Source organism: Pituophis catenifer, unplaced genomic scaffold, assembly GCF_029215685.1.
Source record: "Pituophis catenifer annectens isolate HBS135680 unplaced genomic scaffold, rPitCat1.0.hap2 SCAF_1, whole genome shotgun sequence".
Classification (NCBI taxonomy): domain Eukaryota; kingdom Metazoa; phylum Chordata; class Lepidosauria; order Squamata; family Colubridae; genus Pituophis; species Pituophis catenifer.
This window is the reverse complement of record NW_027256881.1, coordinates 71,832,653-71,856,619: the sequence shown is the minus strand read 5'-3', so window position 1 is coordinate 71,856,619 and position 23,967 is coordinate 71,832,653. Positions and strand designations below refer to the sequence as shown.

General features: G+C 39.4%; 1 protein-coding gene across 2 annotated transcripts; it reads left to right on the top strand.

Moving 5' to 3' along the window:
- The first annotated feature begins 698 nt into the window (after positions 1 to 698).
- CUNH1orf198 (chromosome unknown C1orf198 homolog) lies at positions 699 to 23,643 on the top strand. 2 transcript variants are annotated; one of them, XM_070932575.1, is made up of 4 exons: positions 699 to 1,112; positions 10,795 to 10,845; positions 17,498 to 18,043; positions 20,595 to 23,643. In XM_070932575.1, the coding sequence occupies exons 1-4, from the start codon at positions 765 to 767 to the stop codon at positions 20,649 to 20,651; spliced, it is 1,002 nt and encodes a 333-aa protein (XP_070788676.1). In that variant the 5' UTR covers positions 699 to 764; the 3' UTR covers positions 20,652 to 23,643. The 2 variants fall into 2 exon arrangements, with proteins under 2 accessions (XP_070788676.1, XP_070788677.1); XM_070932576.1 differs by lacking the exon at positions 10,795 to 10,845.
- Positions 23,644 to 23,967: the final 324 nt, after the last annotated feature.

The window sequence follows — 23,967 nt, the reverse complement described above, 5'->3', positions numbered from 1 at the left end:
AGTGAAACAGCTTGCCTTCAGAAGTTGTAGGTGCTTCAGCAGGAGACACCTATGGTACAGGGTCTCCTGCTTAAGCAGGGGGTTGGACTAGAAGACCTCCAAAGTCCCTTCCGGTTCTATTCTGATTGACTGACGTACTGGGTGCTGATGGGGAGCCTAGTTCACCTGAGCTCAGGTGACAAACCCCAAGTGCTCCTTGCTCCACTACATTACTAAGCAGCGTTTCCTCCACAGCCTTCACGAGAGAACAGATTCTTTTTCCCTCTTAAGGCAAAACAGCCCGTTGGTGAACCAGTCCATCTGGAAAACATGAACACTGTGATTCAGAGTTGAGTAAGGGTGTTTAGAACGCTTCTTATCCAGATCAAATGGCTTCTTTAAACAAGGTTTTGAAATGGGTTAATGCTGCCATGACGAAGACTGGGTTGATGAAACACACCTGGGAAGGTGTAAATCCATGCAAATCTGGCGGCTTTGAGGAGGAAGAAGAAAAGCAAGGAGGCCTTTCCACAGCAAACGCCTCTAACTTCCACCATCCGCTCCAGCCGGGAAGAAGCGCGGCGGGCCGAGAGGAGGAGCGAGGCCCGAGAGGAGCCACGGAGGCGTGGCTAAACGCAGAAGGAGGAGGAGCCAAAAGGTTGGGGGAGGCGAAGAGCGGAGTAAAACCGCCGAGCGGAGGGCGCGGCGGAAGAGTCGGTCGGCTCTCTGCTGCCCCTTCGCCGTGCCGAGTCCCCGGGGCCGCGTGAAGCAGGGGCAGGTCGGCGATGGCGTCCATGGCGGCAGCGATCGCAGCTTCTCGTACGGCGGTCCTGAATGGGAACCGGCCTCTGGACGAGCGGGAACGTAAGCGCTTCAGCTACTTCTCTTCGCTGAACCCCATGGCTCGCAAAATCATGGCGGAGAAGGAGCGCATCCGCGAACGCTACGGGCCAGACTGGGAGCGGCTGCCGCCCCGCCAGCAAGACGAGATTATTGACAAAAGCCTGGTGCAGCCCAACATCCAGGCCCGGTACGCGGCTCACCGAGGGGCAGCCCGAGACAACCCGCCTCCGGTCTGCTACCCGAATCTGCGCCTCAATACCGGCCAGAAGGTAGTGCGCTTCGGAGACGAGGTAAGCTCTTCGTGCGCGGGGCGGTCGCTCTCTGCACATGTACAGAGGGTGAGCAGGGTAATGTTGCACTTTGTTTTTCCCGGGCCCGGCTTGGGAAAAAGTCTTATTTTGAAACAGTCGGGAGCCACTTGTGCGTGGAGGTGGGAGAGGTGGCATCAAGGAAAAACAGATAAGGCATGGAGAAAAGGTTTCGAGGACGCAAGGTAGTATTTTAAAAGGGGCTAAAAGTATCTGGCAGGGAGGCATGTGCAGAGGGCCGTTTTCCTTTTACCTTTAGGCGTTACATGGCTCCTATAGTAAAGTTAATTGGGCCGAAGTCGGTATATGTAGACAAGATGCATGGTTCCATCTGGGTTGGACAGTTACAGTCTTCCTCTTACAAACATGAGGAGCCTGGTGGTGCAGTGGACTAAACTACTATTAAAGTAGTATTTAGCTGCCAGCTGCCTGCAATTACTGCAAGTTCAATTCTCACCAGGCTCAAGGTGGACTCAGCCTTCCATCCTTTCTAAGGTGGGTAAATTGAGGACCCAGTTTGTGGGGGCAATAAGATGACTTTGTATAAATATACAAAAGTATGAAGGCTATTGCTTAACTCATTGTAAGCCGCTCTGAGTCTCCGGAGAAGGGCGGCATATAAATCAAACTAATAAATAAATAAATAAACAGGTGTGGATGGCTGTATTTTTTTTATCATGGTCACTGATCAGAACTGCAAAGCAAAACACATTAAAAATAAACAAGATACAATTTTACAATTGGTGGTAGGCTCATCAGTGGATCATCAGTGGATCATCAAAGACTGCCTAATTTTGCAGGCAGAATAGCAAAATTCATCTACATTCAATCCTAACAACTGATAACAATTGTAAGTAAAAATGGTCAGAATATTCTGGAGGGCTGGGGGTTACCAGGTAAGGAGTTATAAAATGGGTCCTTGAGTCCCTTATATGGAGAGTACAGTGTAGCAGGATGTGAGCTATAGTTTCAGCAGTCCTTGTCCACGGCACAGTCTCAGGTCATAGGTGGAGGGGTTTTTCTTCCAAACTCAATTGGCTATGCATACTTCGACATCAGTCACTCTGTGTTCAGCGGGATTTATTCAGATGGAAGAAGAGCAGCCACAAGTTCTGTGCTGTTGAAAAGTTCTGGAGTCTGTAGAATGTTTATTTTCTGCCTCTGCAGGAATTAAAATTCCTCTAGATTTCCAAGAATTATTAAATACAGGAGAAACAGCCTGCTCGGTTTTTAACTGTTTACCCCCATTCCCATTCATTTTGTTTTTAGTGTTGATTCTTACTATTTATCACCCCCTTCATTTTTATTGTGTATCCCAGTGATAGTTGTCACTGCTAGTGAGTAGTTGTAAAATACCTGATTATTTTACTGTGAAAACAGAAAAGTGTGAAATCATAACAAAAACATATAGTAACTGTCAGGACGTTCAACATAATTTGTAATGGCTACACTGTTTTTCCAAACGAGTTCTGTGAAGAGCCACTTCTTCTGAAAAACAGGTTAGTTTGTATGTCTGAATAAAAGCTTAATTTAAGGATGATGAATTAGGGCAGATACTCAACATCCTTGCTTCTTATTTGAATGGAGTACAAGAGAAGCAAAATGTTGATTGCCTATCTCCTGGCTCTCAAAAGGTGTCAAATCAAAAGGTCTGTCTTAATAGATTTCATTTACACTAATTTCAGTTCAGGCAGTTGAATTCTATTTCTCTGCATCTGGTTAGATTACATTCCATGCATAGATAGAACAGAAATCCCTGTATGGTACTATTGCTATGGCTATCAAAGTGTGTTTTTAAATCTTTAATGTGGGTACATACTTGCATGCCTTATATTGATATCATTACAGTATATGAATCAGATTTGCTGTGTTGTGATTTGCACATTATTTGACCCTGAAAAGAATAATGTGTTGAAAAGCCAGGTATAATGTAGTTTCTCTCAGCCTGATTAAGGAAAGGTGGCATATGGTTCATGCCCTGTACTCCTATAGTATAGAAATTATGGATTTTGCAAGCTTTCACTGGGTAAAAGTCACTTTCTCTCAGCCAACTTTATCTTGAAGGATTGTTATTGCCAAAATAAAATAAAAGAATCTCTTGGAAACTGCCTTGAACTCTACAAAAAAGGAAGGATGGATATAATAGTTATACAGGTATATAACATATAGATATAATATTTATGTTTAGATAATAAATATAAACTAAGAGCAAGTAGAAATGATGGCTGCTAAGTAAAAATATTTTACAATTGTGTTATTTTCGGCTATCAGGCTTAATGTTTCAATTATATTTCATTTGACACAGTTGCTTTTCTGTGGCTATTTGTGTGCATTTAGAAATCTATAGGTTTTTTAAAAACGGAGATAGACAATATAATGCTACTGGGCCTTTTGGCTCATTTTTGGCATTTAACAGGCTCCATCTGACCTTTAAAACATTCTTTTAATTTAAAAAAAATAGGAAGCTGAAACTATTCTCAATTATTATTCTTTAAAATGCTTCTAGGTTCCAGATAGGCTCTATAAGTAATCTTAGAAAATAAAAATGGTTGCTAGCTGCAATCAAGTATTTGCCCATCTCTTTAGAAAAAGGCAAATGTATAATGTAGTAAGGGGTATTCTGAACATAAAGGATAGAAGTGGGCAGTTTTACCAGTTTGCTTTTTGGTAAATGGGTGTTTTGTGACTAGTTACATCCAGCCTTCCAACTATTTTGTAAATAACTCTCCCCCAGAAGACCAGCCAAGATATACTCTGAAAATTCTAAATCTGGCCACTGATCCAAACAACTCTGGGATTTATATATTGCAGAGTTTGGTAAGCATTAAGTTGCCTCAGGGGTTCTCGGTGTTTTTGCAATAATAGGACAATGGGATTTTCCAATATTTCAACTATATTTTAAGACATTAGGTACTTCATGTTTTAATTCAAGATAATTTGGGGAGGGCTACTTTGCATTTCAAAACATCATCTCCCAGTTTGGTCATACTAGTTAGGAATTCTGAGAATTCCAGGCCTCAAACATCTGGAACACACCAGATCGGGAAAGGTTCTGCTAGTGCAGTGTTTCTCAACCTTGGAAGCTTGAAGATGGGTGAACTTCAACTCCCAGAATCCCCCAGCCAGCACTGCTGGCTGGGGGATTCTGGGAGTTGAAGTCCACCCATCTTCAAGCTTCCAAGGTTGAGAAACACTGTGCTAGTGAATTCTATGCTTCCTTAAATGCCCATTTAAAGGATACAGTACAGGAAGAGCTAAGAGTCCTATGGATATTTTTGTTACACCAGTAAAGATCCACTTGTAATCTTTCAGGAGTAGAAAGCCAAAAAGGAGATTGTACACTTAAAAATAATTAGAAAGAAGGAAAGGCAATGCTTAACTTAGCCTGCAAATTCATTCACAGGAATAAGCATTATAAAAAGGTCCTGTAAACAACTAACTTGTTAACAGCAGGCGGTAGGAAGTTACTGCTAAAATTAGTATTGTGGAATCATTTATGTTTGACTACAGGAAACTGACAATCCTTTTTGTGCTTCTCCCCACAAAAATCGTGAATATTCCAGGCCTGGGTATTTTTAAAACATCTTCTAAAAATGTAAGTCAGGTTTTCCAATGTCCCTGCTGATCTAGGAAAATCAAGGGTGTAGAAAATAAATTGCAGTGCTCCAAAGTGGAAGTTTTAAAAATTATTCTCGTTCTTTTATATTTGATACTTGTGCCAAAGACTATGGAAAAAGTAAGAATTGCATCTTAATAAATGGTCTCAATATGCTCTCCTAAAATACATGGGCATAGCGGTTGAGATGTAGTAAGACCTGTATGTCATTGTTTCTTTTGAACATTTAGAATAACCCTGTGCTATCTAGAGGAGCATTTTAGGGCCCATAAGATACATCAGTACTAGATTTTTGGATAATCTTAGGATGGGAGTATATATTTTCTGCATATTGCACAATACCGGTTTTCAGTTTTCATAATTCTAAAAGGCAACCATTGTCTAATCTTGACTTCTCTGTTCATGTAAAAAACTAATCTTCTGAATATTTTTCTGAAGTCCTCATTTAGCAACCATAGTTAGGACCTGCAACCTGGCCATTAAGTGAAGTGGTGACAACTATTCTTATGATGCTGCACCGGCTAGAGGAGTTACGGACTCACGGCTGTCTTTAGAAGAGCACATGACGGCCGTGGCCAGGGGGACTTTTTATCAGGTCCGCCTGATTCGCCAGTTGCGTCCCTTTCTGGATCGGGACGCAACTGGCGTTAAATATGGTCACTCATGCTCTCGTTACTTCCCACTTGGACTACTGCAATGCTCTCTACATGGGGCTCCCCTTGAGGAGCACCCGGAGGCTCCAGCTGGTCCAGAATGCGGCCGCGCGGGTGGTTATGGGAGTGACGTGGCGCTCCCATGTGACCCCCCTCCTGCGCGAGCTGCACTGGCTCCCGGAGGTCTTCCGGGTGCGCTTCAAGTTTTTGGTTACCACCTTTAGAGCGCTCCATGGCATCGGACCCGGGTATCTATGAGACCGCCTTCTGCTACCAATAGCCTCTCACTGACCAGTACGCTCCCATAGAGAGGGGCTCCTCAGGGTGCCGTTGGCCAAACAGTGTCGACTGGCGGCCCCCAGGGGGAGAGCCTTCTCTGTGGGTGCACCTACCATCTGGAACGAGCTCCCCCCAGAGATACGCAAGATCCCGGACCTGCGCACGTTTCGCCGTGCTCTCAAAACTTTTCTATTTCAGCAAGCTGGCCTGGCCTAACTCCCCTCTTTTAAATTATTTTTTAAATTTTTTAATTCGTGATTTTATAAATTGGGTGTTTTAATTTGTGTTTCGGCCAAAATATTTAATAATTTTAAGGGATTTTTAATATTTGTATTATCTGTATTTTATCTTGGCTGTTCACCGCCCTGAGTCCTTCGGGAGTAGGGCGGTATAGAAATTTGATTAAATAAATAAATAAATAAATAAATAAATAAATAAATAAATAAATAAATGATCTTACTTCAGCTTTGCTTTGCTACCCAGACCCGCAAAGGTTGTAAATACAAGGATTGATCATAAAGTTACTTCTTCATCATCATGATATATAGTCACTATAGTCTATAGTCACTAAGTGAGGTGGGTACTAAATGAGAACTACCTGTAAGTAATATGAAATTTTAAAAGATGGGTAGAGGAGGCGCAGGAAGAGCAGGGGGGAAGTGGTGATCAGCTAATTGGTCCAGTAGTCACCTCCAGTGATGTACTCCCTTATTGGATCCCCAGGCCAACCATCAAAGCCAGGTCTTCAGGCCCTTCTGGAATGAGAGGTAGGTGGGGGCAAGCCTCACCCCTGGGGTTTAGGATATTCCAGAGAGCTGACGCTATAGCAGAGAAGGCTCATCTGTTCTCCTGGGTAAATACATTCTTCTGTTTTTAAATATGTGTTTAGTTGGACTAAGTAAGTGAAATTGTAAAAAAGCACAGTTGAAATTATTTTTTAAAAAAACATTGAGCATGGAGGAAACATGATTGTATGGTAGCTTTAACTTACGCAAGATCCTTTAACTTCTGAAAGGTCCAGTAACCAGAGCTGAGATGTTTCCTATGGTTAAGATCTATAATAGTTTCAAAACTTCTCATTTAGGTTTGGAAGTAGGAGTTTTCATTTACGTGGATGGATGAAAGTGTAGTCAGGGAACGATCTGTGCCTATCTATAGTCTGTCCTGTCGTATATATCATATTACTATATGCGTATACAGATTTTTGTTTGTTTATTTAATTCAATTTATATGACAACCATTTCCTTATACTGACTCTGGGTAATTGACAGGAATTAAAACCATAAAATAAATAGAAATAGCGTAGCAATAGATTTTAGATTTATATACCACTCCATAAACTTATATACCACTCCACTCTCTGAGCAGTTTACAAATGTCAGCATATTAACCCCAACAATCTGGGTCCTCATTTTATCAGCCTTAGAAGGATGGAAGGCAGAGTCACTCTTGAGCTGGTCAGGATCGAACTCCTGGCTGTAGGCAGAGTTAGCCTGTAATACTGCACTATAACCACTGTGTCATCACGGGTTCTACCTCTAAAAATGCATATAAATACATACATATATAATCAGCAGCTGAAATAAACAACAACCAGCCATCAGCATAAGTTACTCATGGTAAGGAGTGACACTCCAATTCTTATGCTCAGGAACGCAGCCATGTGTTCAATGCCTTACAAAAAGCCAACAGCATTGGGGCCTATCTAATTTATATTTACCGAGGACAACTGTTGTGCTCCTCTAGATTCTTCATGCATTGGAGTTAGAATTTTCGGATTTTGTAGAAAGTTAGGGAAATTGACCCTAACAGAAATACATAGGACCTGTTACCTATGCAAAAAAGACTGACACGTTTTTTAAAAAAGTTCAAAACAACAAGATAACATTTGGAAGCAGACAGACACCTTCCTAATTTACTGGAGTATAAGAAGGAGGAGGAGGTACAGCACAACCAGACATGTAAAATTCTGGTATTGCAGCCAATTTCAATAGAAGTTGTTTTATTTTTTTCCAACGGAGTTGATTTCCTGTGTTGGTGTATCTGGTGGAGCTGACAGATATGTGCAGGGAGGCTACATCAGTCCAGCAAACGCAGTGCTTTAAAGATTGCCTTCCATGGCATGAAGGAGAAGCTGCAGGAACATAGCTTAGGGGTGGAGAAAAGGGCTCTGTGAGTCTACCGAGTACGTATCTCTTTTCTTTCTCTTCCTCATCATTCTTCATATTTTACTAGTATTATTAAAATGCCAGATAGAAAACCAAGTGCTGCTGCTGAAACGCTTTCATAGTGATCACAGAAGATTCTTTTGTGCTTTGGCTAACAGAGAAGTTATTACTATCCTGTGGTGGATGGCCTGCACTTGGTATATGTCATTTGCTATTCAAAAAAAGAAAAGAAAAGAAAAAGAAAGATGCCAGTGTCTCCTCTCCTGCCTTTCTGTTCGAATGCCCTTATTGTAACATACTGCCTGGGTGACTTGTAGCTAGATGCAGACTTTTCTGTGCTTGATGCTTTACTGCTGCTGCTGGAACCAGGATGTTACGTCCTTTGGCTTAAGGGATGGCCTTTTTGTCATGGATGTGCAGAAGCCGGCAGAGATGTTCCTGTTCCTGCCTAAATAAAAACCTAATTCCTACTCTAGGGGAACACTCCATATCTTTCTACATCATGTTATTTCCCTGAGGGATTTATTCTAAGTTGTCTGAATGTGAATCAAAGACATTAACTGTTTCCCTCTTCTTAGTTCAGCAATTTTCCAATAAATAAAAGCAGCAAGACCACATCAGAATCAAAGGATCCTTCCTAAGGTTATCATGCATGTGCCAAGCATAACGTATTGGGGACTTTAACATTCCTCAGTGGCATGGCCACTGCCAGAACAATTTATATATATATACATATACATATACATATACATACATATACATACATACATATATATATATATATATATATATATATATATATATATATATATATATATATTTACATCCAAAAATACCTTATGATAAGGGCTTGAGAAATAGGACTTTATGATGAAACTCTTCAAGCCGTTAAGGAAAATATCTTGATAGATCTCTTCTGGGAAGATTTTTTTTTAAAAAAGTCTTGTCATTGTGTGACAACCGTGTTTGAGCTTAGTTCGGTGCAATGAACTGAAACTCACCTTTTTATTTTTCAGCTTTAGAAACTGTAATAAGGGAACTTCAATATGAGTATCACAATTCACAAATAAATACAAATCCGCATACATAGTACACAAATACCCAGGAAGAATATAGATCAGATCAGTACAGGAAGCAAAAAATAAATAAAGTTTTCTGGGGAAAGAATGTTACTCACTGCAAAGTTATTGCTGATTGAGTAATTTAGCTGTTGCTACCCAAGATTTGTAGAGATTTCCAGAATAATTAGAAAAAATTAAATATGGTATGCCCGTATTAAAACAGGATTGTCCCCTGAAATCTTTGCTTTCTCAAACTCAATATTTTTAACCATTCTCAGCTTTTAATTGAACTAAATTCCTCTCCAAAAATAATCAAGAAATGCAAAACGCTCAGGAGATATGTTTCAGGAGGGAGGGAGGGAGGGAGGGAGGGAGGGAGGGAAGGAAGGAAGGAAGGAAGGAAGGAAGGAAGGAAGGAAGGAAGGAAGGAAGGAAGGAAGGAAGGAAGGAAGGTGGAAGTGTCCAAATCAAGCCATTGACAAAGTTCCGTTGGACAAGAAGAGGATGAAACCAAAAAGTTTGATAGTTTTTAATGAGGCCGTTATTGAGAAGACGATTCCAACCCAATCAAACATTAAAAAAAAACAAACCCTCAGTCAGGAACTGAAACTAGAATAAGAGAAGTCCTTTACTTTGATAAAAGAAGATATATCAGGTATGTCTGAAAGAAATAATAATTTAAGGCAATTGTTAGATATTTGTCAGCTAGTCAAGCTTGTGGCTTAGGTACTAAAAATGCCACTTGTATAAAATGATTGAGAAGGATCTTATGGATGTTAAACATTTCTGGCAGATGTTGAAGATCTTGACAGATGAAGCAGTCTCTGCATCAGTGGTATTAGCAAAAAAGCTGGGGACAGTAACTTGATGGATTATCTAGTAATGAGGCTTAATGATCTCTTCTTTGAATTATATTTGTCTGAAAAGGACGAAGTTCAAAATTCCAGGCTTGCAAAGTTGAATAAACTAAGTGCAAGTATAATTAAAAGTTTTTTTAATGGATGTTCTAGAGAAAAAAATATTCAGGAAGCTCACAAGTTGAAGCAAATGAATTAAGGAGGAGACAGTGGTTTGGCACGAACTTAGAGATTAAGCCAACCAGATGTCTATAAAATGAAAATCACTGAAGAAAGAAGATTTCAACGGAAAGAGGACCAAAAGGCGAAACTATAATAAAATGAATTTGTTAGACTGAATAGTTAAAAGATCTAGTACATATTAATTGGATAGTTAAGAATGGGTAAATTGACAGTTAAAATCCAGATAGACTATGCTTTGAAGAGGTTAAACAGTTGATGGGTATGGGAGAGGGGAGAATTTTCTCAGTTATGGTTAGATTTTGAATGGATTATTTGAATCTGTAAATGGGAATGATAGACTTTAAATGTTCTCATGTAAGTAACAAATCCCACAGTTCTGAGGTTCAAAAAATGTGTGGAAACTTTGTCATCAATCACATTTGTTTTTCCCTATGGATTTATTTTCTAAGACAAATATTCAATTATATTCATGAATTGGAGTTTAGTCTTCCCATTGGTTTACTGTTTCGGGAACATTTGTTTCTTCTTTCATCCCCTTTTATTTATGCTGTCTTACTTGGTGGAGAATTCCATAGTCTATACAATCTTACCGTGTTTCCCTAAAAATAAGACCCTGTCTTATATTTTTTTTGAACCCTGAAATAAGCGCTTGGCCTTATTGCCATGCACTCAAAAGCTGGATTGGGTTTATTATCAGGAGATGTCTTATTTTGGGGGAAACGGTATCATTTTGGCTGGTCTCAATAAACCTTCCCTTTTATTCAGTTTTAAGGTATCCTGGATGATTCTATTCCTTTTGCCTTGAGCAAAGTACATGCTTATTGGTGTGTTTTTGCTTTTATTTCAGGATATCACCTGGCAAGATGAGCACTCTGCTCCTTTTTCTTGGGAAACTAAGGTAACTTTGTGGAATTGTTACATGTGCAATAATTGTCAGGTTTGTTTAGTTTCAGAACACACAATGCAGTAATAAACTTCTGCTTTGGGGCCCAGAGGTAATTATGTGTGATCTTGTGGAATATAGGTTTCAACAGCAGAAAAAAATGTGATTCCTCAAAGTTTCAAATTTCAAACAATAATAATGATAAAAATAATACATTTTATCCATTTATCATCTGAAGAACAAATAGAAGTACAAGAAACCCTTGTTTCTTGCTCATAATATGAAATGTAGAGACACAATATAACTGGACCAAAGTCACTAGTCACTTTTATGGTTAACTTAGTCTACTTGTACAGTTATGGGAAGCTAATGACTTTCCAGTTGTTGCTAAATAACACCCCGCATCTTTCACCATTAGTCATGCTGGCTGAGACTGCTGGGAGGGATTCAGCAGCACACTTAGCCAGGCATATCAGCAATCTGAATTGGAATAAAGTAGTTTTCTATGTTTTTCAGGACCTGAACTCTGAATATTGGCTCCCAGTATTGGGTTTGCAGGCATTTTAGTTGTTTATGGTCATCAAACTTCGACTTTTGACAAATGCAACTCATAAGCTGGTATTAGAATTTCTGTTCCGTTCATTCTGTTCTGACCTCTGCAGAAGTCTGAAAAAAATGTCTAACCACGCTTAAGTAGATAGTCCAAAGCTGCAGTGAAACATTTTACACTGCCTTTCTTGTCCCAGAGATGCTTTTCGAGGAGGCAACTGGACTATCTTTTTTTTTTCTTTTGAAGACGTTTCACTTCTCATCCAAAAAGCTTCTTAAGCTCTGACTGGATGGTGGGGAATGGAAGGATTTATATTCCTTGCAGACAGCTGGTCATTTGCATCCTTTTAGAGGATCTTTGAAGCACTTGGAGGTTTATCTGTGTCCTCAGGGTCACCTGAGTAGTGCTTCTGGTTCTGAATATAAATATAAATCCTTCCATTCCCCACTGTCCTGTCAGAGCTGAAGAAGATTCTTGGATGAGAAGCGAAACGTCTTCAAAAGAAAAAACAAGAAAGTCCAGTTGCCTCCTGAAAAAGCACCTTTGGGACAACCATGACCAGGATGACTGAGAATCTCTACAGACTGCCTTCCTCATTTTTCTAGGTGAAATTGTGATTGAAAGGCCGTTCCATGTAATTCAGGGCCCTCTTAGAATTGACCTTTGGAGCCCCAGATATTGCTTTCATCTGTTTTATTCTCTTGCTCCATCTTTGATAAATAGTATTGTATATGCATGAGCTATATGGCTAGTGCTGTTCCATTTTCTTTCTTCTGCTTGACCTGCATTAATTTTGCTTGAGGGAAAGGGCACAACACATTTCAAATTCTAGAACTAAATTGTATATTACAAGCAGTCACATGCTTTTTGCTGAAGATTCATTTCCTAGAATATTCTAAGTAATAATTTAGATGTAAAGAATAGAAACATGGTAAGGAAGAGGCCACATGTCACTCTTTGCCCTTCATGTCTGTTGCAACAGTCAACCTTATTTGAGTACTTCAGAATCATATATAAAGTTCCGAAACATGGAGGTATAAAGAATCATAATGACTTTTATTTGGAAAACTTACTGTACTACTAAATCAACATCTTTAGAATAGGTCTGTCCAAAAATGCTGTGGTGTCAGTCTGTCTCTGTCTGTCTCTTATATATTTTGCTGATTGCCTTTTGTTTCTTGACAGTAATCATTTGTGTTTACAGCTCTCCCAACACAGCCCTTGGCCGCTGGTTGTTGATTGTAGATTTATGTTGAGGAAAATAATGTTTTAAACTGAGATGAAATAATGCTTCAAATGTGAAATAGATACACCGATTTAAAAAGTGACTCTCTTGTTCATCGGCAGGACTTAGCTTGGTGAAAGTCCTGGGATCAGTGTGATCGATCATTCCCAACCTGGTGCCTTCTGGATTGTTTCAGCTACAGTTCACATAATCCTCAGCCATTATGGCAAAGGCTCCCCTAATAACCCAGTGAAAGCAGGATCAGGTAGTGAATTGTCCTCCTAACCCTGATCTTCTGTTTCTCTCTGCCCTGCCCAGTGTAGCTAGTTCTGAGGACTACAAAGAGTGGCAACCCAAGAAGATCTGGAGGGTAACTTCTGCTGATCACACCTGAATAATGATAGCAAGTGAATTTTTGATGTTTTTGCGTAAATAGGACATCAACATATAATTTGTTCTTCACACAAGTCCTAAAACTAGATAACAAAACCCAATTTAAAAATGAGTGAAAAACACATACTTGTTCATTTATTTATTGGGGAAATGATCCAAAGCTTCATATTTGTGTGCAGCAAAACTATGTGAACCTTTGCTTTCAGTAACTCGCATGGCTCCCTTGGGCAGCAGTAGCTGCAACTATATGTTTCCATTAACTGTTAATCAGTCCTGCACATCCAGCTGGGAGGAATTTTATCCCTCCTTACAAAACAGCTTCATCCAGGGATGTTCAAACAAAAGGTTTGAAGCAAAATGTTTTAAGAACCACAGTCTATTCATACGTAAACCACCTCCATTTTTCCATGTGCATATTCTTCTTTTGAATTCAAACTTTTTTTCCTGATTGCGTTGGCAAAAACATACACAGAGTGACTAAACAGAAGAAAACTTAATGAAATAGGAAGACAGACAATTGCATGTTTTTCATATCATTTTTAAAACTTAGTTGTACTACCATGTTTCCCCCAAAATAAGACATCCCCTGATAATAAGCCCAATCGGGCTTTTGAGTGCATGGCAATAAGGCCAAGCACTTATTTCAGGGTTTAAAAAAATATAAGACAGGGTCTTGTTTTCGGGGAAACACAGTATTTACATTCGTATATGTATGGAATTCAATAGTTATGGATTTCAGCCTTGTCTTATTTTTCTGTCGAAAGCAATGGAAATGGAAGGGAGAATTCTTGGACCAGTTCAGTTTATGGTTCTAAATAAAAATAGTTTGGAGAGTTACACCATCACAAGGAACATAGTTGATTAAACTCCTCAAGGGCCTTATCTTTGGTACAGAAAGCAATTCTTAACTGCTGGAGGAAGTAGGCTAGGTTCATTTAAGTTGCTTAATTCTGAACTTAGATGAACTAAACACAAGTGCTATGTTCGCATAATGTGCTATGCTGAAAAAATATTATGGTTTAATAAGATGGTTTACTTCAAGACAGCACATAAAACAATAGTTGCCTGCCACCAAATCACAGCCTATTTAATCGCATCTTAGACAAGTTTAAGGCACTGTGTAAATGCAGCCATAGAACAGCTTTCTCTAGCAATATGTGCTCCAAGAGTATCAATGCAGCCTGTTGTAGGTTCTTATTTAATGTCTCTTGGATATAATTTTGCTTTGTGGAAGTCTAGGTTCTGCTTAAGGTTAGGGCTTTTTTGAACATTTTTATAAGCTCCTGTCCTTCAGGTTTTGTTTTACTTTCTCCTCCACCCCCATTATTTTCTCTTCTGTTTTGCAGTTGCCAAGCCAAACAGCTTGTTTTGGCTCTGTACACTATCTACTTCATGAAATACTCTACATTCCCCACAAGCTCATAAGATATAAAAATAGCTCCTTGGATTCTTGTGGTATTCTCTGGTTTTAGTTCAGAGTTGAGTATGTGTCAGTTCAGATCCAGCTTGATTCAGCATGATGGGAGTCAGCCTTATAATGCAACCCATACATGCTGGGAGGGATGGCAGTGATTGGATATGGAGCCTGCAGGGGAACATCTGAAGGAGAGAGAGTGCAACTTCCACAATCTTTTCTTTTGATCCATGGAGCATTTCTCCCAGCTTGGACATCATCTTGGCCAGTATTGGGAAATGGGAGAAATCTGAAGAGTGCCTAGGTTGTTGAAGATACAGTTGATGAAAAATATTCAGCCATGAAGTGAATTTAATTAAATTTCCTGGGAGAAGAAAGACCTTCACATATATTTCTTCCCTGATGATCAAGCCAGGATATAAACAAATATCACTGATGGTGTGATTTAAAGATTCTAGGGTAGCAAAAGAGGGGGGGGGGGTTTGGATTAGAACATCCTTTCCTTCCTGAACGCCTGTGAATTATATGGAGTTAGACCTCCAGGATGGTCCAGCTGTTCTGATAATTGCTGAGAATTCTAGGAAATGATGTCGTTCCCCCTCCCCCATCAGAAAGGTCCCAGGGATGATGAAAGCAGGTCTAGGAATTCTAGAAAATGTCTTAGTGGGCAAAGCTGCGCTTAACATTTGTGAATGGAGTGAAAGCTGCAATAGACAGGACACATTTTGAATTATTGGAATTGTGTTACATACATGAGCAGGAATAAGATTTCCAGAAATTGGATTTGAGTTTTGGGAGGAGGTTGGACATAGCCTTTGTTTTTTAATTGCATTGTTGTACACTATGGCTTTGTACTTCCTTGCTTGTGCAACAACTGGCATTTGGTTGGATGGGATTGCCATAGAAGAAAATTTGAGAAGGAGGGAGCTGTGTGCGTTCTAGAACTTTAGGTTACTGTAGGAGGTGACAAGGCTGAGCCCGAAGGAGGGGTGAAACGCAGCATCAGTCATGAGTCCCTTTGCACCTGCAAGAGATCTAATCCCAGCCCACCTTGAATTCCTTCGATTCTTCTGTCCCACCAACTTCTCTTGGCCATTAATAGTTCAGATACTTGTAGAAAGCTTAAGCTTGCAATAAATCTTTATACCCATTTGAACAGTCTGGATCTCCTGATTTTCCTGGCGCTTGAAAGTTACTCACCTCTTCTAGGGATCATTCTCAGATTAATGCAGAAGTGGCAAAAGTATATTTTTGGAATCTTTTTCCATTGTATTTCTTTTTTATATCTGTAAAGTATTAGGATTTAATCTTAACTACTGAATGGATATTTAATTGGGCAGAGTTGGGAAGGAAATATATTTTGTGTTGTCTTTTGGATTGGGGAAATAGATGAAGTATTCAAGATGGTTTTTGACATGACTGAGTACTTAAAAAGTTGCCTTTTAAAATATGAAAGGAAGGATTTAAATTCTTAGGTTGGGTTGGGAATTTTAAATTTAAATACTGTATATTCAGGCTGAATAACTTGTCTTGTTTTGATTCTGCCGATATTTCTCCCATCCCCTTGTCCTGGTCTAAACATAGACTGTTATTCCATGGCAGAGCTCTCAACAACTAGTTCTTTTAAAAAAAGCAAAACCTCCTGGTCTGGCCAGAAAATTCATATGGTAAGATATATATTGCCTTGAATCCACACCAGTGGTTTGTGTGAGTGGAAATGACTTGCAGATATCTTGGACCAAGACCAGTGGTGAAATCTGAACCGGTTTGCTACTGGTTCGCTGGCTGCGCGCACGCACATGTGCAGTTTGCCCCAAACACATGCTGCCTGCACATGTGCAGTACACACCAAAAAGAAGCATGGGAAGGTAAGTAGAACAGCGGGGGGGGGGTCAGCTGTGGTGCGCGATCTTGGGAACCTTTTAAAAAACTTTTTAAAAGCATTTTTTACTACCGGTTCGGGTGAATAGGTAGTAAAAAATGCTTTTAAAAAGTAAAAAAAAAAAAAGGCTTGGGTGATCACAGCTGTGCCAAGCGATTGTCGGAACCTTTTTAAAAGCATTTTTTGCTACTTATTCGCCCAAACCGGTAGTAAAAAAATGCTTTAAAAAAGTTTAAAAAAAAAAAGGTTTCAACGATTGCGCAGCACAGCTGTGATCTTGGGAACCTTTTTTTTACTTTTTTAAAGCATTTTTTTACTACCGGTTCGAGCAAATAGTAGTAGTAAAAATGGTTAAAAGGTTAAAAAAAAAGTTCCAATGATCGCGCATCGCTCAGCTGATTGTCGGAGCTTTTTTTTACGTTTTTTTACTACCGGTTCGGCAAACCAGTAGCATTTTTTACTACCGGTTCGGCCAAACCAGCCCGAACCGGTAGCATTTCATCCCTGACCAAGACTGTTCTTCTGGAGAGCACAATGGACGAGAAAGAGCTGCTTCAGTAGTTTTTCACCAGGCAGAGTCAGTTGAGAGCTGTGTTGTCTTTTTAAATTTTACTATTGTGGGTTTTTCCCCCTTGTCCGGAGCCACTAAATGATTTTTTCCATTTGAACATTTTCTGCATTTTTTTTTTTTTTTTTGCATCATGCTATTCTGTAACAACTCTTAAGGAATGTGTATTTTGGACTTAAAAAAAAATTCCAGGTGGGCAACTTTATTTCTCAATAGCCTTACTCAGTATAACAAAAGATTACGCAATGAGGCAACATCTGGAAGGCAGTACATTACTGACCTCTGATTTAGGTCATTCTTCAAAGTAAGCAAATTATTTAAATGTTTCGACCTCTTCTCTGACAAAACTTTGCCTATGTCTCTCTTTGCCAGCAAAGAAGCAGGAAAAATGTTTCTTTCCTCCAAGCTAGCCTAGAATAAAGAATTGTTCTGCCTCATTTGCACTGCTGGAGAATTACCATTTTTAACGCCAAACGTAAGCTGTCTTAGCGTACAAACATCAGTACTCTGTATATAAGATGCCAAAGAACGTTTATAGCTGAAATGAACTACTCCCTTGTCATATTTGAACGACTGGTTGTCCATGGAAAAGAACTAATGTTCTTTTTTTTTTTTTACTTTTAATCCCCTAACAGAGTCAAATGGAATTCAGCATTGCTTCTCTGCTGATCCAAGAACCGGGTACTGCAGCACCTCAGCACGAACAGAAACAGCCTAGCAAAACCGCACCTGGCCCCCCAGCCCCCAAACCTTCTCAGGCTGGTAAACCGCAAAACTCAGATGGGGTTATACCGGCCAAAAAAGAGGAGGAGTCCTCGTTTTGGAAGATCAATGCTGAGCGCTCCAAGTACGAAGGGGAACAGTCTGAGTTCCATTCGCTAACCCCAAGCCAAATTAAATCCATGGAAAAAGGAGAGAAAACCCTCCAGCCTTATTATAGGCAAGAATCTGGTCCAAAAGAAGCAAGTAAAGCAGAGAAGCCTAGTGCTCCTAAGCCTGAAAAAGCGATCGCCCCAGTTGTTCCCACAACACCCGTAGAATGGGAAAAGCCCCCATCCAACCAACCTGCAGTTAGTGCCTTTGATGCTCCTTCTGACCCTGCAGAGAAATTGTCATCTGCTGCAACCCAAAATGAAGATGCTCAAAACAGTTTTGTTCCAGATTTACAAGGATTTGGCCAGGTAAGGGCTGATTCTTCGTTGTCCGGTTATAGTATGAGAGGTAGAAAGAACCTAAGCAAAAATAAATAAATAAAAATAACACCACCACAACCACCCCCCGAGTCCCAGAAAACGAGTTCTGTTAGAGCAGAGGTGTCAAATTGGCAGCCCACGGGCCGAATGTGTCACATGCAGGCCACGCCCACCACAGCTTCGCGAAGGGGGAGAACGTTGCGAAACGTGACGGCAACGTGACGCAGCGAGTTTGACACCTGTGCGTTAGATTATTAAAACCTCACAACTGAAATCCTTTGTTTTCCTCTTGGAGAAGATCAGAGGTTAAACATCTAAGACGTGAACCTCACTATTTCATGTCTTTAAAATGTGCAACATATACTAGTTATATTGCCTGAAGCCCTGCATGCTGTTCCATAAACATAAACTTGATTGCCTTCTGATTGCCTGTACATGTGACATTTGTAGCAGCAGCTCCAGTGTGCAGAGAGCCTCTAACACGTGCAGTGGAAGAGGGTGGATTCTTTCCATTCCTGAGGGTAGAATCCAAAACTAAGTAGGAAGAGCTCCTCTTAAAGTGAGTGGGTGTGCTGCAACCAAATGAGCATCTCTTCTATTTAATTACATGTAATATGATGCGCTTTAGGGCGTATGCACAAGGTCCGAGTTTTCTGTAACTAAAACAGGAAAAGGATATTGGGATTCAGGATGTGCGTCAGAATCAGTAGCTCACTGAAGACGTCAACTTGGTGCATGGTAGCTATAAAAAAGACACATTTCATGCTTAGCGTTATTGTGAAAGGAGTTGAAAGTAAAACTGCTGGCAGAGTAATGCCTTCTTTGCCAATCTAACAAGCATTCACATCTGGAATATGAAGTAGAATGCATTTGAAAAAGGATATAATAGAGTTGGGAAAGGTGCAGAAGAGGGTTGCCAACATGGAAAGGGACCTGAAGATCTGCCTATGAGAAAACGATAGGACTCTTTATCTTGGAGAAAAGGTGAAGGGCAGAGGACATAATTGAGGTATATACAATCATTAAAAATTATGAAAAATAAGTAAAATATAAAAGCAAGGAGAAAGTGGACAGAGTTTTCAAACACTTGAATCTTGGATCATCCAATGAAGTGCATTAGAAGAATTTTAGAACTGTAAAAAGGACACACCATAACTAGTAACTTTCATGACTTGAAGATTTAGCTAGGACTAGTGGCTTTGAAAGAGGTGGATGAAATAGTGGATAAGTCTTGTAGAGGCAGTTAGTCTTATTGCTGAGTTGAGAGCAGGAGTCATCCAAATGCTGCTTGCAGAGAACAGCAGTTTGGGAGGGGCGTTTATTTTAAAGGTGCTCAGAGTTGCATTGTTTGAGTTGGGCAGCTATATACATTCTTTGAATAAATAAAAATAAATCTAGAAATCTATGTGTCTACCTTTTTGTTGATTACTATGAGAAACAAAATGCTGGCCTATGATAGGCCTTGGTATGATCTTGCAAAGCTATTATTAAACATAGATGTGCATGAACAGGTAAGAACTAATTGCACTTGTACGATGGATTAGTATGTAGAATTACTTCTGTACCTTAAAACTTTGTTATTTCTGGCCTACATTATACCTCACAATCTGTTTATTGGTTGAAGGGACAAAGAGATGACCAATCCCCTCCCCACTCATTTTATGGAAATAGTTCTTTAAGGGACTAGTTGCTTGAAGGAAGAGTAAGGTGGAATAATGTGTCACATTCATTTTTGTGCAAGTGAAATTGGTACTTGATTCTGGATAACCCAGCCTCTCTGATCATACAAATATTCCTACACATCTCCCATTCATTTTAAATATTGTTTGGGTAGCATTTCTGGTAACTGGGACCTTCCGAGAGAAAGTTCAGTGAAGAGCCAATCATAATCTGAATATCTGAGTGCAGCCATATATGGCTGTGGGCCACTGTGCATCAAACCTGTGAAATGTTTGATAGCTCTTTCTGCCAAACAGGATATATGAAATTCCTTTCTAGCTGGTAATAGGAGAGAGGCCATTCTTTCATAGTCTTGCTTCCCCATTCTGGCCAGTCTTCTAGAGGAAATGTTTGGGAATCCATAAGATATTCAGAATGGAGAGACAACCATTGAAAACCCATTGGTGGTTTTCTGGTGGAAACTCTTTGTGGAAACAAAAACCTTCCTAATGCAGTGTATGCAGAAGGCCAGGTCTAGACCCAAACGGTTGTACAATATTGTAATTCTTGCCTTGGTTATTATTGTTTTTACACCCTTTTGAGTGTAATCAGGGGTGGGTTCTACTTACCTTTACTACCGGTTCGCAACAGGATTGCACACGTGCTAGCTTCTCTCGCATGTGTGCCTTATTTCAGCGCATGCACAGAAGCTTCTGCGCATGCGCAGATCGCTGATGATGACATCCGGGGCGATGGGCGGGGCCTCCCACCGGTTTTACTATCGGTTTTTGCAAACCGGTCCGAACCGGGGGCAATCCACCACTGGTTGTAACTACTTGCTTTCTTTTCTAAAACAAATTTTCTTTCTTTCTTTCCACAGAGTAATGCAAATAATGTTATTCTGAAGACGGGATTTGATTTTCTGGACAATTGGTAGACAAAAACAATCCGTCCGTTGATTTTTGGAGAAAGAAAAAGAGCATCTCTCTCTCTCTCCGTTTTTTGTCTTTTAGTTTCGGTTACTGGTTTTTCTGTGTGTTTTTTAAACTTTTTTCCCAGTTCTTTTTTAATGTTGCCCTTTGTACTAATACTTTTTTGTAGAAACCTGATGAGTATTTGTATTTTGAAGTGATCCAGTGTTAGAAGGGTGGGCGGGTTTTTTGGTCTTTTATTAATTGCCATTCTGCACATCATATTTGGTGATGAACAAGGGATACATTGCCTAATATTTGTATGTATGGTAAAGACAAAGTGTGCAATCTAATTAGAAAATGAAGCCATCTGATAGAATACCCATATTTATTTTACACATGAATGCCAACAGCTAATAGGCTACCATCTGTATTATTAAATACATTCGTTACAAGAAGATAACTTTATATCAAGCACAGATAGATTTTAATATCATCTGTCAGAGCCTTGGCCGGTATGTTCGAGGTTCTGAAATTAATGGCCCAAAACAGTTTGTGAACACCATATGGGCTTTTCCTAATAGAAAAGCCTAATGGAAGCACAGAGTCCAAACACCAAAATTCAGCGCTTCTCTTTCAAATATATTGTGCAGGATATAAATCTGCAGACATTTACATGTTTATTTTTACATTAGTCTATGTCACTTGACTCGGGTTGAAGGGGGAAAAAAATCAAGTAGCTTTAGCTAATGAGGTATGTTTTTGTTTATTTTCTTTCTGTGAAACGAGGCCTAATTGATACACAAAATAGGGTCGTTTGTTACAAATAAAACATTTAATGAAATGTATTTAATATGTTTTATTATAAAACATAAAAGGAGAAGAAAGAGACTAGCTTAAAGAAATAATCAAATATGTGGATAGAGCTGCCTTTTTTTACTGATTAAAAAACCATCTGGTAAAGCGATCTTTAGAAGAAACATAACATGAAAAATAACTAATTTGTTTGATCTCTTTTGGCCCAGCAGCACTGAACCACATTTTGAAATTTAGCTCATTTCCCTTACCCTCACTCCTGGTGTTACATTTCTTCAACATGTTTACTGCAAGGCATTGTGATGCTTTCTTTAAAAACAAAACATTGTATTAAAAAAAATATTTCATGAGATTTCTGATTCCTGGTACTGCTTCCCATAGTGAGAATAGGACCTGAATGTATCACATACATTCTGTTGTATTAGATTTTCTGTTATTTTAATAATACACAGAAACTACTTTATGTGGAGGAACAACTTAAAGACGACATCCCTCACCTGCACCTTGGAGTGGTCCAGCATACCACTAGAAACCAGCCTAGTCCAGTATCTGCAACATCCAGAAATAGCTAATGCAACTGACATTGCATTTCTGTAACTTTAAACAGTATTTCTCTCCCTATCACCTTCAAGCCTTAATTCCCCTTTCTGCACAAATTGTAATTTCTTCAATCAAATACCAAAGGTTATTGAATGTTTGCTTTTGACCTTGAGAATTGGATTTCCTGGGAGAAGACCCAATAACAGAGATACACTGTACACATGTACCTCTGATGCTATGTGGAATTCTTACAAAGCCTGTTTGGGCACTGTATCTGTTGTCAGGCTGGCTAATTCTAGCCTTCTTCCATACTAGCCACCAGATAAGTAGTTCCACCTTCAGAGTTGTCCATTGTCCATACCTGTGAGTGGTGTGAACTGAAAAGTCACTTCTCTACAAATCGTGTGTTGTGTTTTTTTTCAGATTACTTCCTGTTCCTTCTGCTGCTTATATATACTCATTAACAATGTTTATGACAAAAGTTAAGAGGTTTGTTCTGAATCTTGCCCTGAAAGATATAATGGAAAATAAGACTGGATAGCCTTTGAATTCAGTTCCAAAATTCATGCTTTGTTGCAGTGTGTGGAGGCCAGAATATATAACACTGATATGCAGCTGTCCCTCATAGACTGGAGCACCATTTTGGAATCTGAAACAAAGCATTGCATAACTCTAGAAAATAATAAAATGGAATTAATTGTAGAGAACACTAAAGAAAATGCTTTTTTTGGGGGGGGGGGTTATACGTATGCAATCCCACATACATACACTGGGATATTTGTGCTGAAGATGGGAGTGGGAAACAGCAGAAGGCTGTCTTATCTTCAGATACTTGACTTAGTCTTAAAATATTTGGATTAATTGGTTGTTCATAGTAACTAACACCACATTTCCTACTGTGGAGATGCTGCTTTGGGTTTCCTGGTGCACACCTACATGGCAGCACAATTATTAGTGTCATATAAGAGTCTATTGAATTGGGGTAGCAGATGTAGATAACTGACATTTTTGGAATGGTTTAACTTTTGCTACTGAGCAAAAAAGAGAAGATTTTCATTAATGAAAATAAGTGCCTGACACTTGACGGCATCTATTTCAATGTATTTAAAGATACCATACTTTAAAAAAGAGAGGTAGTTTTTATTTAAGAAAAGAGTACTTGTTTGATACTTTAAAAAGAAGCAAGTCTTTAAAAAGGAATTGGCATAAAGTCCTTCAAGCTGAAGACATTTCTGCAGTGTATTTTTGGATTATAAAAAGGGAGCTTTTTCCAATATTGTCAATCGGAGCTCATCAGTATAAAGCGCTTTTCCAACTCAGGGTCTCTTGTTCATGTTAACAAATTCAAGAATTAAATAAATGCAGTTTGGTTTGACTAAAGCGTTCCGTTTATATGTCAACGGATGGGGTTAATGTCCTGAGGTCATTGAAGCAACATTTTTAGTTTGCTGTTCTTAGGCAATGAAATAGGGTAAACTGGGCCTAATCCTCCTCCTCATGTATCTATCTCCAATCCTGTTTATATTGCCTTTCTCTTCAATATAGTTTCATGGATAAACCTGATGTTTCTCCCTTTCGTAGATGTTTTTATTGAGGTTTTATTCACAATTGTATATGGCTACAATTCATATCTGATTCTTAATTAAAATCACCTGACATGGACCACTGATGATTTTTCCCTTGTTTTAATGTCTCTCTCTTCTTATTTATAGTCATATTCTATTTGTGATGTGATTAGCACCATGTGAGCCTCTCAAAGTCCCTTGTAAATCTTTGGTTGCATTAGCACTTTTGAGTTGAGAATTGGTTTGTAGGTGAAATATTACCAACTCCGTGGAACACAATTTCTACAGGAGCTTCTCATATTCATCAAACCAATGAGAGTAGGGTGTTGTCATGAGCCTCACCCCTTTGGGAACATGCTAGCCATGTTGTGATATACCCCGAAAAACAGGGCTTGCATCATAGCACTAGTGCTGCTTTCAT